The sequence below is a fragment of the Fusarium solani genome (genome assembly GCF_023522795.1).
Source record: "Fusarium solani strain SB1 chromosome Unknown bctg00000006, whole genome shotgun sequence".
Classification (NCBI taxonomy): Eukaryota; Fungi; Ascomycota; class Sordariomycetes; order Hypocreales; family Nectriaceae; genus Fusarium; species Fusarium solani.
The window spans coordinates 2,369,037-2,384,172 of NW_027072151.1; the positions used below are offsets into that span (position 1 = coordinate 2,369,037).

General features: G+C 53.1%; 4 protein-coding genes across 4 annotated transcripts; 1 reads left to right on the top strand and 3 right to left on the bottom strand.

Moving 5' to 3' along the window:
- Positions 1 to 1,584: 1,584 nt before the first annotated feature.
- MRS44_010446 (uncharacterized protein) lies at positions 1,585 to 4,002 on the bottom strand (the record flags this gene model as incomplete). The annotated part of the gene is made up of 1 exon (XM_065620124.1): positions 1,585 to 4,002. One exon carries the CDS (start codon positions 4,000 to 4,002, stop codon positions 1,585 to 1,587), a length of 2,418 nt encoding a protein of 805 aa, XP_065476313.1.
- Positions 4,003 to 5,916: 1,914 nt separating this feature from the next.
- On the top strand, positions 5,917 to 8,223 carry MRS44_010447 (uncharacterized protein; the record flags this gene model as incomplete). Its single annotated transcript, XM_046277186.2, has 1 exon — positions 5,917 to 8,223. One exon carries the CDS (start codon positions 5,917 to 5,919, stop codon positions 8,221 to 8,223), a length of 2,307 nt encoding a protein of 768 aa, XP_046128524.1.
- Positions 8,224 to 9,198: 975 nt separating this feature from the next.
- MRS44_010448 (uncharacterized protein) lies at positions 9,199 to 10,512 on the bottom strand (the record flags this gene model as incomplete). The annotated part of the gene is made up of 2 exons (XM_046277185.2): positions 9,199 to 10,288; positions 10,337 to 10,512. 2 exons carry the CDS (start codon positions 10,510 to 10,512, stop codon positions 9,199 to 9,201), a joined length of 1,266 nt encoding a protein of 421 aa, XP_046128523.2.
- A 1,683-nt stretch (positions 10,513 to 12,195) lies between these two features.
- On the bottom strand, positions 12,196 to 14,604 carry MRS44_010449 (uncharacterized protein; the record flags this gene model as incomplete). The annotated part of the gene is made up of 5 exons (XM_046284597.2): positions 12,196 to 12,512; positions 12,567 to 12,738; positions 12,788 to 12,880; positions 12,930 to 12,993; positions 13,049 to 14,604. The coding sequence occupies 5 exons, from the start codon at positions 14,602 to 14,604 to the stop codon at positions 12,196 to 12,198; spliced, it is 2,202 nt and encodes a 733-aa protein (XP_046128522.1).
- Between the last annotated feature and the right edge of the window lie 532 nt (positions 14,605 to 15,136).

Below are 15,136 nucleotides of genomic sequence, written 5' to 3' on the forward strand. Positions count from 1 at the left end.
AGTTTCTCGTCCACCGCCGATTCTCCCGCCTAGATCAGCCATCACTGGATTACGAGGCACCTAAAACTCTTGATCGAGATGCTTTCCCGGGGATACATGCTCATATTCCGGTTGAGAGCCAGTATTCCGGGACCTATGAAATGATTTTGAGATCCGACTGGGTCTAAAAGGCATCGGTGTAGAAACGGAAGACGAGGGGGTGATGAATTACTGACGAAACTAAAGCCCGCCGAACTGTTCTGGTAACATTCAATGCCAAACTACCCCTTAGATACGTAGGGCAGAGTGCCGCTCTAGATTTATTTATTCCTCGTAATTTCTGCTGTTCTTTTTCCTAATTTAATAAAAGCAAGACCCCTGATTGAGCTACTGAAAAGGACGGCTGGAGCATCAAAAGGCACCACACCTATAAAGAACAGTCACCCTGGCTGAATTTATCCTCGAGAGAATAGCCATTAGGTATTGAAAGGAGGCCGTATTCACATATTCAGTCCACTTAGTCTGGCCCTGGTTCTCAGATCATATTCGCTATCCCGACTTGCGAGTCGACAGTTGACGGGTTGTACCCCTTCTTCAGGAGCTAGTTTGAAAATATGCTGTCGTCATCCTAGCTTCAGGAGCTGGACTGCTTTACCATGTACTGTTACTACTCAGTAAAAGCAAAGACATGCGCAAGAGGTCGTCTCTTCGCGTCTTGGTTGGGAGAAGCTGAGGTCAAACTTGGGTTGGGGTGCCTCGGGCTTGGTGTGAGAGAGCAGTTTGATGGGGGGTCTAGAATGTGCCATATCTCGGCCAATAGGTTCTTCGAAAGGTATATTACTTGTTCAGACTCGTCTTCCGGCTCGTCTTCCTGCTCGTCTTCCTGCTCTTACAAGTCTACAACACAACACCTGTCCCGAGTTCCGCTCATGCAGGCTCTCCCTGGCTTGGTCAGACAGGCATCAAGTTCCTTTTCTCCACATCTTTGTAGCCGAAAGAATTGGCTTTTACAGTTACAGTCACGCATAGGGACACAGGCAAACAACAGAAATAACTATAAACTATTTAGTGTAGAACGCACGATCCGCTCTCAAGGCCTCCTCGCGAGTTAGGTGGCATTCATGAGGAACCCCACATCAGACGATCCAGCTCTCTCCATCAGCCAACTCCTAGCAGCCCTTGGCCAATGTAATGTCCATTGCATTCCCAATAAGCGCCCCAAACACGTATAAAACTTGCATGTCGTTCCTCTCCGCTTGTATTTTCCCCCATGTTTCCATATATCTCGTCTCGCCCCTGCGCCAGACTTTGGTGCTCCTCTATTCGCTCGCAAGAGTCCCTGCCCTGCCTGACTCAACCCCTCAGCTCACGCTTGATCTTCTGTGGCCTCCCTCTACGCCTTGTTTCTGGCTGTTGATCTGGGCCAGGCCTTTCATCAGTTGGGCTGGCAGCAGCCGCTTTCTTGGACCTCTTCCTCGACGCACGACACTCCATGTAGGATCCCGCGGCTTCCGCACCTCGCGATACAATCATGGTATCCTTAGTAGTGCTTTCAGTGGTGGCAGAAGGTTCCGGTGCACTCAGCAATACCGAGGACGCCTCACCCTACGAGGATCCTCCCGACTTGCTACATTCATTACAAAGCCATTTGGCACGAGCCGCTGGGCTGATGGTGGCAGTCTGTTGAATGCACCCAGCGTGGTAGAGGCGGCTTGAGCAGTTCTGCACGAGTATGTTAGCACAATCCGGCTTTAGATCAACACTCATTCGCATTACCTTGTTCGAGCAGACAAGCAGGCTGGGCCCGAGAACTGGCAGCTGACACACTGTACAGCCATTTGCACCTTTCATGATCTGAGAAGCCCGAGGTGACTGTTTCAGCGTTGCATCTGCAGGCTGCGCGTCCTCAGTGCCATTCGCTTGCTCCTTCGCCTTGGCCTTCAACTGGGCCCTCGCCTCATCAAAGAGCTCCATGGCTTGGTCGATTGTCTTGTCATCGAGGACATCACGCGCTACCAAAACACCCATGTGCTTGCCAAATTCCACCATCCGAGGGTTGGCTGCCACGAGCCATGAGGCGTGCTCCTTGACAAATTTAAGCCAGGCGCGTGGGAAGTAAGTTCCAGAAGTGACATTTTCCTGGAGAATGAATGAGTCCCAGTTTCGAATGTATTCTTTCTCTTCGGATGTAACATCCGAAAATTCCCCAATGTCTTCTCGATGCTTCTGAATCAGCCATGAGTTGTCAATCGCAGGCCTCGGCAGGTCCTCGCCCGCTACAAGGCGCGCCTTGCTCACGGGATCAAAGAGGGGATAATTAGTCTCGGGGATGGTGATCTTTCTCTTCTTGGGTCGAGGCACTGGTGGCAGCGTTGGCTGTGGCGGTAGTGAAGGTTTCGAGTCAAAAAGCTGCCTTGCAGTCGCCTGCTTCGACGGAGACCGCGCTGGCTCTTCGTTGTTGTCTGGGCCAAGACGCGAAGTCACCCAAGATTGGTCGCCCGACACATACGTCTCCAGATGCCAGGGCTTTACCGGCTTTCCTAGCTGGTATGTCCTCGTGGGCGAAGCGACAGACTCGTTACGGTGAGTGACTCGGAAATGCGGTCCTTGGCTCGTCATGTCGAGTACATAGTCGTATTCCAAATGATAAGTCTGCAGGTGAAGTTGCAGCAGAGGCAGCGAGTCGTGGAATGTGCCACAGGTAACGCATCGCCAGTAATCCAAGCACACAGGCTGATCAATCGGCAAGAAGTAGGTGACGCGACCTTCCGCCGGCGTCGCTTGGGCAGCTCTTGCCCGCGGCTTTCGCTCTTTCCCTTGCGCTTTGTCGCTGAGAATTTTGAGGTTGTACTGCTGCTTGACTCCTCGTGTTCTCAGGGCGCGGTTGGGGGTGTGTTCACCATCCACGTCATCGTCCGGCTCATGCGATGAGTCCTCATGAGCATGGCCGTTGATGCCATTAGTGCCGTTGACATCTTCGTGAGCGTGAACGCCGTTCACACCATTTTCGCCGTTGATGCCATTCACACCATTTAAACCATTGAGGCCATTCACGCCGTTGGTAGTAGCGGTGCCATTGGTGCTTCCATTGACGCCATTCAACACGCCGGCGCCATTGAGTTGGTCATCGGGGATAGGCTCAAGTTGACCAGTGGTGTATGGCTCAGTATCTGGGTCAATTGCGGTGATGCAGGGCTTGGAACCCTTGGCTATCGGCCGGAAACCTGCCGTCCATCGCAGATCCACGTCCATGACATAGTCTGTCGGACGCAAAACGCGATCGGGACGATGGCTAGTTGTGAGGCGCACGGGGGTCTTGCTTCTGCCAAAAACTCCCCCAACCTCGCTGTGGAAAATCCAGCGGTTCTTGGCAGAGTCGGAGAAGGAACCCTGCTCGCCCAGAGGGATGCCGAAGTCATGAGAGTCGAGGGGAGGCCATGTGCCATCATTGATAGATTCCAGTTCAACGTCCAACCTGTACGATTGAGCAAAGTCATTGGACACATCATCATGTCTGTTGACTTTGATGCTCTCTTCAGGTACGAGGAACGGCTGGGGCAGGCTAACCCGGGCGACGCGGTGAGGACCAACGGGATTTTTGTAGGTGATGATGTCGCAGTTCTTGCAGCAGCGGTACAAGATATTGGGGAAGCCCTCGCTCACGTCGGAGACGGTGATGCGACATCTGCCCTTGATGGTGACAATATCGCGGGGCTCAACAACAGTGGTCTGGAGGGGTCGGACTTTTTTAGAGTCCTTGTGAAGAACCTTAAGAACCTCGACGCGTAAAGCGGAGAGGGACTCTGGCGTGTCATGCGAAGTAGGGTACCGGTCATTTTCGAGAGGGTCCGGAGAAGACAGGCGAAGGCGCTTCTGCGGAGGGGCGCCATCATCTTGACCCGACAAGTGCTTTGGGGTGGAAAGATTCACACCCATGACTGAATTTCGCAAGGGTGCGACTCCGTTGATCCAGTTCTGTTGAAGAAAGGGCCCCGTCCTTTGATTGCGCCTTTTCAGGTTCATGGCGGAGGGAGAGAGATCATGGGAGGAGGAGAAAAATGACGAGATGAATGTGAGGAGCGCGGGCCTGTGCTGCTGCTGCTGGGCGCCTGAGTGCGAGCGATGCGGCGGTGATGATTGCAGCTGATGTGATTGCTGTTGTCGCGGTTGCAGAGGATTTCTCAAAGGCACAATGCGTTGGCTCTCATTGTTTTTATGGCCTGTTGTCGTCATGCAAGCCGGATAAGTTGTGTTGGCTGGGCCAGAAAAATGACGGTAGAGAAAGAGTGCGAGAAAGGAAGGTCAATGGAAGGAAAAGAGACAGCGGATAGAGGGCAAACAGGCGACGCCACAAACCACGAGAACGAAGCGCGTGAGAAAGCCTAAAAGAGAAATAAAGGATGCGAGCTGTCTGAATGAGGTGCAGCGTTTGCCGATGAGATATGGCGATGTTGTTGAGCGTGGTCGTGACTCTGTGGATGTAAATAATAAGGAGGAGATGCGAGCCCGGTCGCGTGTGGTGAGAAGAGAAGGACCCCCCGTCACTGCCGCTGCCGCCACAGTCGCTGCGTCGCTGTCCTCACTGCGCCCGAGTATGAGAGGAAACAAGGCTCATCTACAGGCTGGCAGACGTGTCGCATCGAATGCAAGAAGGCAGAGGCGACAACGAGGACTCCAAGACGCCGTCATATAAGTCGGCGTTGATGCTTGGCTGGGGGAGCGCGGCGGCGGCAACAGGCGAAAGACGCGTGCCAGTGGCAGGTGAAGGGACAGGGAGATTCTATCGCGACTCCCAATGAGGCCTAGTGCCTGAGCCACTTAATCCTGGGAAGCCGCGGGCAAATGAACCATTCACGGCTCACGCAGGCGACCGCCGGGGCCACTTTCCTTACCTGTTCCAGCGGGAGCAGAACCCGAGCTGCTCCACACGCCGCTCTCAGCGAATCAATACGTCGTCTCCATGGGAAAAAGTGGTCAAAAATCCTCCAATGCATGCCAACGGGGTGCCCCTTTAGACAGATTCATCGGCTTAGCTGCCCATTCTATGCACTTTGCGCGGTCTCGATCCATCATGGGATGGTTGGTGTCATCATGGATCAAACTTGGGAGTCTTCTCTTTGTCCGGCTCCTGCAGGTAGACGCTACCAATGATGAGCTGGAGATTTGCTGGACTGATTTCTACGTGGCGAGAGAAAATCAAAGGCGGTTTGCTACGTGGTGTCTTTGGTATCCAGGCGAAGAAATTCTAATTTCAGCGCTGGCAATCATATCACGGCAATCTCCAGCATGCATGACCGAGTATTTGCTCAAAGCAGTGACATGAAAGATGCAAACATTCAATTTTGGAAATTAGAAAACCACACAGAGAACTATCTACTTTAATTAACACAATCTCGTCCATTTCCACAAATCTCCTTTGTAACCACATGTTGGCCATGCTTCTTACTCACAGCCTCGTCGGCCGAGCTTGCCCTCAAATATGCGCGTTCTATGATTGGCCAATATATGCCCCACCCCTCACCGGAGCCCCACGCCCCAGCGCACTAAGGCAAGGCTGACTGTCTTTCCAGGCACCAAGTCCCATCTTGCCCCTCCATCTCTCTTACAACTACATCGTTGACCTCACTCGGACTTGTTTATTGCCAACTACTCTTCCAGTCCACAACAGAAGCCATTTTGCCATTCATAGACAGATGGCAGACACTCGTTCTTGATCTTTCTTGCCAGCTTTCGGCCCGCCATTGCTCACCGCTTGGTCGTCGGTAATCACCTGAGGGGCGCCAAAGATCGCAAGACGTTGCAGGTGTGAACAATCCCATCTTGCGCCAACCCATGCCATGTCATCCACGACAGCTTTAGCTATGCAGTCCTACCAATACAGACAACCGGCGTCTCTTCCATTTAACTAATACCTTTTCTTTTACAGACACCGCCAGCATGGTCCGCACCCGAGCCGCCGATCGTCAGGATGTCACCGAGCCCTCCACCCGTCGCAACCCTTCCCGAACATCCCGCGCTCATGTTTCTGCGCCACCCACTCGTTCAACACGACCACGAAAGGCAGTAGTATACCCCAGAGATACTTCCTCTGATGATGGCGACTCGGACTCTTCAAACAACAGTCTCGATCAGCCCTCCGAGCCAGACGTGGAAAGCGAGGAGGACTCGGGTGACGAACCACACTTTCAGACACGATCACGTCGAAACAAGAGTCGTCCTACAGGGACATCTGCGAGGACTAGCAGTCGTCGCAGCGCCCGGCAGGCAGCAATGGGCAAGGCTCGGGTTGAGCCTGTCCCCGCACGCTCTGACACAAGGTCGAATGCACGCCGACAAACAAAGAAACGACCGAAGCCACTCCATAGGAAGGGAAGGTCCTCAAAGAAGCGACGCACATCATTTGAGCCAGAACAAATTCCTCAGGGCGTCATACCCAACTGGAGGGATCCCCAAATACCCTACGGCGCCTGGGTCGACATATTCTACTACGCCGCTGTGTCAGGCGGCCATGACACCCTTGATGTCAACTGGCTGATAAGTACTGCCACGACTTGCAAGGCCTTCTCGGAAGCTGCCTTAACCGCTATCTACCGTTGTCCGCCCCCTCTCACCAGCGGAAAAGCCCGCCGGTTTGCTGCCTTGCTTGAGCTTCCGCCTTCTGCCACTCGGTTCAACTATCGCGCCAAAGTCGAGTCCCTTTATGTAGATGTTCAGGTTGTGCCTCAAGTACTACTTCCTCAGATGATTCATGTGTTGCCGCGCCTAGCAGAAGTCATCCTTTTCACTCAGTCTGATCAGCCGCCATACAGAGAGCTCGATCGGACTGTGAGATGGCAATACTCACCTGAGATCTTGCACTCTTTCAGACCAAGTTCCAGCCAAGTCGACCCAGTTCATGCTGAGGAAAAGTTATTCTATACCGTTTTGAAGAGCTGGGAGTGGAGCGGAAGCCTCCTGGGAGGACCTGTCACGACAGCCAAAGACATCAGTCTTGTCCACCAGGAACCGTCATTCGCCCATCTCACCAAGCTAAGCTTCACTAACTTTCAAGTTCCATCGCTTTATAAACCACGGCCTAAGCCAGGGGACGAGGAACGAGAGCTCGAACTGTACAACGAAGATGGAGCTATGATTGACTCGATTGCAGAGGCCATTTCGCAATTGAAATCACTCAGCCACTTGGTGTTTGAATCGTCGACTGTCATGAATGACCGCCTGCTCCCACTCCTACCGAAAGATCTGGTTCATCTCGGACTGATCAATTGCTGGGAGATCAAGTCTGAGGAGTTTGCGTCATTTCTCCACAGCCACGGCAGACATCTTCGCAGTCTGAACCTGTCGCACAACCAGTCCTTGGACTTGGTATTTTTGACCACCTTGGCCGATGCGTGTCCTCACCTGGAAGAGCTCTACATGAACCTGTCGTACTTCCGCCACCATGACTCCCTGTCCCTCGTCAACAATGACGCCGATCCCCTGTATGATCAGGCCCTACTGCCACACCAAATACCACAATGGCCATCGAGTCTCCGCGTGATTGACTTTGAGCACATTCGGCACTGGAGTGTTGAAACTGCAGAAATGTTTCTCCAGTCTCTCATCGACAGCGCGGGTTCGTTGCCGAATCTCAGACATCTTGCCGTCAAGACAATGCTCAACATACCCTGGAAGGCCCGTGCTACCATGCGCCACGAGTGGCGGCGGAAACTGGATAGGGTCTTCCTCCGTCCCTTCGAGCCACCAAAGAAGCACTACTCGCTACGCCAGACAGAAGAGGAGAAGGAAGAAGTAGTTGAGAAGAAGACAAAGCCGAAACGTCTGTCTGATGGACCGTCTCGTCGGAGTACCCGACTTGCCGCACAAGCCTCGGATTCCGACTCGAGGCATAGTAATAACTCGAAGGGTCTACGCAGTCTTCACGGCAGACCAAGGTACGCTGAGCCCGAAACTGATGAGAATGAGTTCGATTCAGACTCAGAAGGAGAACGAGGCGCCGACGGCAGTCCGGCGTCAAGTCAGTCTGAGAATGAAGCCGAGCGCGCAGACTCTAAAGAGCCTCGACCCACCAAGACCTTAGTTATTCAGGGACTCTGTACCAGCGTCTCCATTGTCTTTGACAACCAGAAGCCCACTGAAATGCAGTACGGTATGGAAGATTTCATGGACGAAGACCGTGCAGAGTCAGACGATGAGTGGGATGGTGATCAAGAAGATGACGACGACCCTGTCTTTGTCTGGCGTTAGCCGCCCGACGCTTCGAGTCTTACCTCGACGCAACCCAATATGTCACTAATACACAATCTGGCGTTTCGAAAACGGGCATTTGCCCGAGAAAGAAACAAGATGTTTTTTTGGTCCAGTCTCCGTCTAGAACATGACTTTAGCAGTATCAACTTGCTGCTCAGACTTCAACCAAGAAAGTCGCTTTTGATGGGGGCGGATGAACTGAAGCAGGGGACATTTGCCTGCCCTACTTGACGAGCTTGCTGTCCTCATGTCTAATAGTGTATATTCTCACAAGCTACTCGACCGCTAGCCGAAAGCGCGAGAATTAAATCTCCCGTGGGAAGCCGGGAAAATTCAAACTTGTTGGTCTTGCTTGTGTGTGTTTGCTCGTAGCGCTTCGATATCTGAACTGTGTGGGGATGACGTCGACTTTGGACAACGCCCCGCGATTAAGCAGCTGCTTTGCCTACCTTTTCACAATGGATGCCAGAAGTGAATATGAATGGGTGCAATGAGCTTTTAAATATCGATTGCTGATTAAAAATCCTGCTGCCTGATGTATAAAAAAGCCCTAGGAGAGGGAGGTATCATGGATGCTGACGTGCGCACCTGTTGTACAAGACCTGGCACATCTGGGTCACTTCCAAGGAATGGATACCTGCATACTGTGCATGGACACTCAGAGCACGGCATTTCTCGCATGTACGAAGCCAAGTAGTGCGACTCTCTTGACAAGACACGCCGTCATTACATCTATCTACAGTTTCCTCATACAAGTCTTGCCGAGCCACCAACATCCACCCGCCTTCTGCTGCTCACACTCCAGGGGCTGGCTGGGATTAAAAGTACAGATAAAACGCCGCTCTGCAGTCCTGAACCAGATGCTGCCTAACCCCCTTTTCAAGAATTGAACTCGTACAAGGTGCGAAACTGAACACTGCCAAACCTCCTGCGCCAAAGCTTGCGAAACAGAAATACTGCCGGCTCCCTGTTCTAGAATGCCGCGCCGCCCATGCCCTCGCCAGCCATGTTCTTCATGCTCTTCTCACTCAAATCACTGCGCATCTCCCACGCTCTCGAGTCACGCTCAAGCCGGTTCCAGGTGTACAAGCTCTTACGCAGTCGCTCCTGTTTCGCCTGTAGCTCGTCTCGCAGCTTCTCCTCCTCGTCTTTGAGTTTGCGGTAGTGTGGCTCGAGTTCCCGAGTCACGCCCAACACGAGGGGAGTCATGGAAGGATCTAGCTTGCCGCCTGGGATGATTGGGGGCAACGTTGCCAGCATAGATTGCGCCAGGGTTTGCCGAGCACCACCGGCATGTTGGGCTGATGGTCCAGTCGGGGGATTGAATGGTCGCGGTTGAACTGGAGTAGAGGTTGATGGTGCATTTGAAGGGGTAGCCCGTGGGCCAGTAGGAATCGTGGATGGGCCGTTTGGTGTTGAAGGTGTGGGAGAGGGTCCAGGCATGTGTCGCGCTGGTGTCTGATTCCACCCACCTCGTCCACCGCGCGGAGGAAAGCCGCCTCTGGCCGGAGGTACATAACCCCGTGGACCTGCTGGCGGGATAGTAGGGCTTGTTGTGCCGGAGCGAAGGGGAGGAGCTGTTGGTGTCTGTGTCCGTACAGGAGGAGGCTGTGCTGGCGAGGACAGTGGTGCTGTGAAATTCCTGTTCGCTGCAGGACCAGTTGGAGGTGCTCTCAACGCAGCGGGACCTCGTGGTGGTGATCTGGAGGGGGCAGATGCAACTGGCTCATACGGCGCAGGTCTGGGAGGGTCTCTCAAGGGAGGAGCCCCGGGTGCAATAGCATGATGAGGAGACTCTTCTCGAGATTGAAGTGGCGACCTCGCTCTCACTGGGCTTGGGCGAGGGGATGATCGTCCAGATGCTGACTGGGAAGTGATTGCTGACGAGATTCCAGATTCTCTAGGCGGACTGACACGCCTATATGATTGATATCGGTCACCTCCACGTCGGCTGAGAGACCGAGAACGGGGTCTGTAGGAGCCGCCGCGAGGACCTGGTGGAGGCGACCTTGCAGGAGGAGTTCTGTCTCGACGAACACCAAAGGGGGACCTAGACCGCCGTCTGTTGTCAGTTAGTTCTACTTTATCATGAAGACTCGATAATGCTCACCTCTCGTCACGACGCTCGAAATCGCGTTCCCTATCGCGCATCCGATCACGATCCCAGTCCCTATCTCGGATCCTATCACGGTCCCGGTCTCGTTCACGATCTCGCTCCCAGTCTCTGACTGGCGATCTTGGGCGTTCATACCTGTCACCCCGCAAAGGCGACCCTCTTCGCGACATACTACGTCGAGATGATGGCCGTCTCATTGGAGATCTGCTGCGCTCTCTTCTGCGCGGACTCTCGCGTTCTCTTGACCGCTCTCGCCGGTACCGATCCCCTCCACTTCTTGACCTACGACGTGGTGGATATCTCCCCGGAACGTAGCTATCGGATCCTGAAGGAATTGGACTTCGGGGACGCGGACTTCTAGGTCGTGGACTCCTTGCCCGTTCCCTAATTGGGCTCCTGGCCCGCCGAGGCGACCGGTCCCGAGGAGTAGGCCTCCACGACTCTCCAGCGCCATACCTAACGACTTCCCCATCATCGTACCTTGATATAGTTAGCAACTGTGCCATGACGCTGAAGATGTTATGAATGAGAAAACGCGCTGATGTAAAGTGAAGGCGGGCCAGAAAAAGGAATGTCGACAAAGAAGCAGAACTGTTCGCTGTGGTGTAGTTGAGATGTTGAAGAAATCGATTTAGTGGTGAGACTGCAACAGTAGCCGATCCCGAGGACATAGCTAGGGCCTCAACGGCACACGGCGCCTGTGTTGCCCTGTTGCTACATTTGCACCGTCCATGGGTACAAGGAGCTGCCTAACTAGGTCTTCAACACGTAGTTGTTCCCATGGAGGGAGGAGTCCTGTGGCCCTTGTCTGGGGATGGTATCTCCTGTCGACAATCACTTCGCTGAACAAAAGCACCTCAAAGAGCTACCTCGAGCGCATTACGAAGTAAATGGTGACACAGAGACACAGGCGCATGTTTGACCCCTCAGGTTGATTGGGGATGCGCAGGAACCGAGCCATTCGACCAACGTAGTACATCCTCATTCCCTCTAGTCTGACGACTTGACGGCAAGCTTGACGAGGCGGACGTGGACCATCGATTCGAATGATATCATCAAGCGAAAATCTGCCGAATATATCGTTGAATAGAGACCTGGTCAAGCCAGGTGACTGGTCGGTTGTAGGCATCGTGAAAGGTTCGGTCGCAGACAAGGTCGAGTCGGTTCCAAGCCCAGTCCGGATATCCAACGGCTAATATGAATCTTCGAGGGTCCTGAGGCTAGCGCGATCGATCCGGAAGAGAGAACAGCGAGCGTCGAGTCCGAGCGGGGATGTTATGTTGTAGATGATGGATGCTGGATGATGGTGGCGCGAATGATGCTTGGGGGGGGGATGAAAAGAAGTGAAACAGAGTTGAATCGCTTACCTTCGACCTCGATCGCGGTCCATAGCTTCTGTCTCGGCGCCGCGAAACTTGCGGCAGGTGCTTTTCTCGTGAACAAGAGAAGTAGAGGTTGTGTGATGCGTTCAGGAGAGCGCAAGCACGCGTGCTTGTCTTTCGCAAGATGGTAGGTGCTATCCAAATGATGGTTCGGAGATTTCCCGGATAAGCGATAAGGACAGTGCGGATAGTGAAATCACACTAAACCGCACTATACGCCCAACTTACACCGAGCTACCCCCTCAACTGCTCACCTACGAGAGTTATGCTTTGCAAGAAGAATTCGAACGGGTTTTGTAATTAAAAAGTCCAGGGAATCTGTTGGTACAGTTGCGCAGCCAGGGTTTGTATACCATGCAAAAGATCCTCCCAACTCAAACGCAGACAGCAAGTAAGTATGTTGTCCTTCTGAGCAATAGGTAATCCTCCCAAGACGAGACAACGCTCCTCCACATACGTCCTCAGCCGTCATCATTGCTTCTCATCATCTGTCACATCCGCGTCTGATGCCTCAACAACTCTCTCCAGGATCCACGCGCGTGCCTCGTCAGCGTGGGCCTGCATCATCTTGTTGAGACCAAACTTGGGGCTTCGCACAACCGTTCCGAAGCGGCGCTTGTGAACCTTCCTAGTCAGGTCAGGATCGGACCAGCACGCATGGTCGCCTGCGATGTAGACGCGCGAGTTATCCTTGTACCAGGACGAGAGATCCGTATCGATATCTGACTTGACTGGCCGGAGTGTTCCATTGACAAAGTTCACCACTCCGGAAATCCTTGCCTTGCAGTCTATCACTAATACATTAGCGCCATCCAGAATAGCGAACACATCGAACTGCTCACCTCTGTTTACGAGAAGAACCTTGACTCCTAGATAGGCGTTCCCGACGCCCATGATGAAGATATTTTCTGCGTCGTATAGTTGCAGATAATTGTCCCATAGATAGCAGACCAGAGACTGAATCTGTTCCTGGAGGGCCTTTTCTTTGAAGCCTGGGATATATGCATCCGAGTCCTGATCTTCCAGTTAGAGCAGCGTGAGGGAATAAAAAGGAAGTACGCACCTCTTCATGGGTGATATACGCAGGAACGTTGATATCCATGACACCAAACTTCTGGCTAATAGCCCAATCAATGTATTCGGTTACACCGTCAACCTGTAGCAGTCAGCTTGATTTCTGAAGCCGTGGCTCTCAATCTACTCACAACCCAAGCATTATGCGGATCGAGTGATGTATCGATGACATCCGGCTGGGCTAGGAGCTGAGGTCTGAAGAGCGTCAATAGTCTTGAACCGCGCTCGTGAATGATATGTTACAACTCACGGATCATGAATAATAATCAGGATCTTGTTCGCTTCATGCAGACTTGGAGTCACCAGCACTTGGTTCTCATACGACTTGTACAGCTGTTCGCGTTGGATGTAGAGAGGTACCATGTTGTGCTTGGTCTGCAGGACTTGTCTTTGGGCGTTCCTAATAACGTCGTGGAGGCGGTTAGCATTGAGCGACTGAACCTCTGGCACATCGACAATGCCAGGCCGCATGCACTCCCAGTACGGGGCTTGGTGTGCCTGGACCTTGGCCAAGATACGTGCAGCCTCCTTGTTGATCTTGGGGAGCTCCATCTTGGGTGGCGGCTCGCCCATGAGTGTCTGAGCGACGGCGACAGCTGACTTGGAAATAGCTTTCAGATTGTAGCCGCCTTCAAGACACACAGAGACCTTTCCGCCGGCCAGAGACATGAGCATATGTGTCATGTGAGCATAGCAGCCTGGTGAAACGAAGCAACCTCCTAGCTCATCGCCATCCGCAGCATCGAAGCCGGCAGAGATGACCACTAAGTCGGGATTGAACTCCTTGGCGATAGGCATGATGATCTTCTGGAAGGCCGCCATGTATTCACCATCTCCCATGCCTTGGTCGTGCCAACCAATGTTGATGTTCTTGCCGAGTCCGGGACCACTACCACAGTTCTCGATGCCTCCATCGGGGGTTATGGGATTCGGCGGCTTTCCAGGGTAAAATGTTCCATTGGCGTACACGTGAAGCGAAATGTAGAGAACGTTGGCATCCTGATAAAAGATGTTTTGCACTCCGTTGCCGTGATGGACATCCCAGTCCAGGATGAGGACCTTGCGACATAGATCGGGGTAATCTTGCTGGCATACCCTGACGGCCACTGGAACATTGTTGAAGAAACAGAAGCCCATGGGCGCATCAAACTCGGCGTGGTGCCCCGGCGGTCGAATCACGGCGAACGCATTCTTCACCTGTCCTGTGACAACATTCTTGCAGGTCTCGATAGCACCTCCAGCGGAGAGGAGGGCTGCGGGATACGACATGCTGCCGACATAGAGGGATTCGCGTCCTTGATCGTATCTCCTAGTCAACTCTCGAAGTTCCGCGGTGCTGATCTTGTCTAGATTCTCAACCCAGCTGAAATGGTCGGCTGAGTGGGCGAGACAGATCTCATCTTTTGTTGCCGAACGGGCAGCTATCCGCCACATGTATCGTGTAGGACATTCTCTTATGATCCTTGGAAGGTCTGCCTCGGAGCCGGTATAGACGAGGCCCGCTTTCTTGAACGCCTTGAAGATCTCGTGGATTCTGCGGGGGTCTTCTGGATGATGGGTATTTGGACTGAAGTCTGCGTTCATGTGAAGTTTCATCCTGTCGTCATAACAGCAGCCCGTAGGAAGTAGACCTCGTCGCCGCACCTGATCAAGTGCAAGATCCTGAGGCTCGGGGTCCTCCTCGCTGGAGTTGGCATCCTCGGACGCAGTGTCGTCGTCGTCGATGCTGGTGTCCGTCTTGAGCCCGTTGGGCGCATCGGCGTCCTTCATGGGTAGGTCGACAGCATCCATGGCCCTTGAATCCATTTCTAACAGCAAATGGTTCCCTCACTGAGGGCCTGGCGACCCCAGGAGCTGTAAAGGAGGTTGAGACAGTGCTTGAGCAAATCCGGGACTGGTCTCAGCAGCACACACCAGTTGGCAGACTTGACTATGTTGCGGTTAGAGAGGTGAACAATAAGCACGTTTTCACACCACCCATTGAATTCAATAATCGTGGTTATAAGGGATGGTAATGAGAATGCCAACAAGACGTCTCCCTTTCCATGAGCAGTCGACTCTCACACACCAGCTTTCCTTTGTGCCAGGGCGCGCAAGCCACTTGCAGCAGCGCATGCAAGAACAATAAATGGGCGCCCTATGAGCAAGGCCCCCAACAAGGCCAAGAAGACGAGCTATGGAATAGAGGCATAGAAAGAGAGCCATATCACCTACCCCTGCAAGAGATTCCACGATGCGACGAGATGGCGCGATCTCAAGGGTGTCGCGGCTATCTGGGAGCGCTCAGAAAGGCAGCAGAATATATATCAGATTAACAAAAATAAGAAGAAGCCAACGC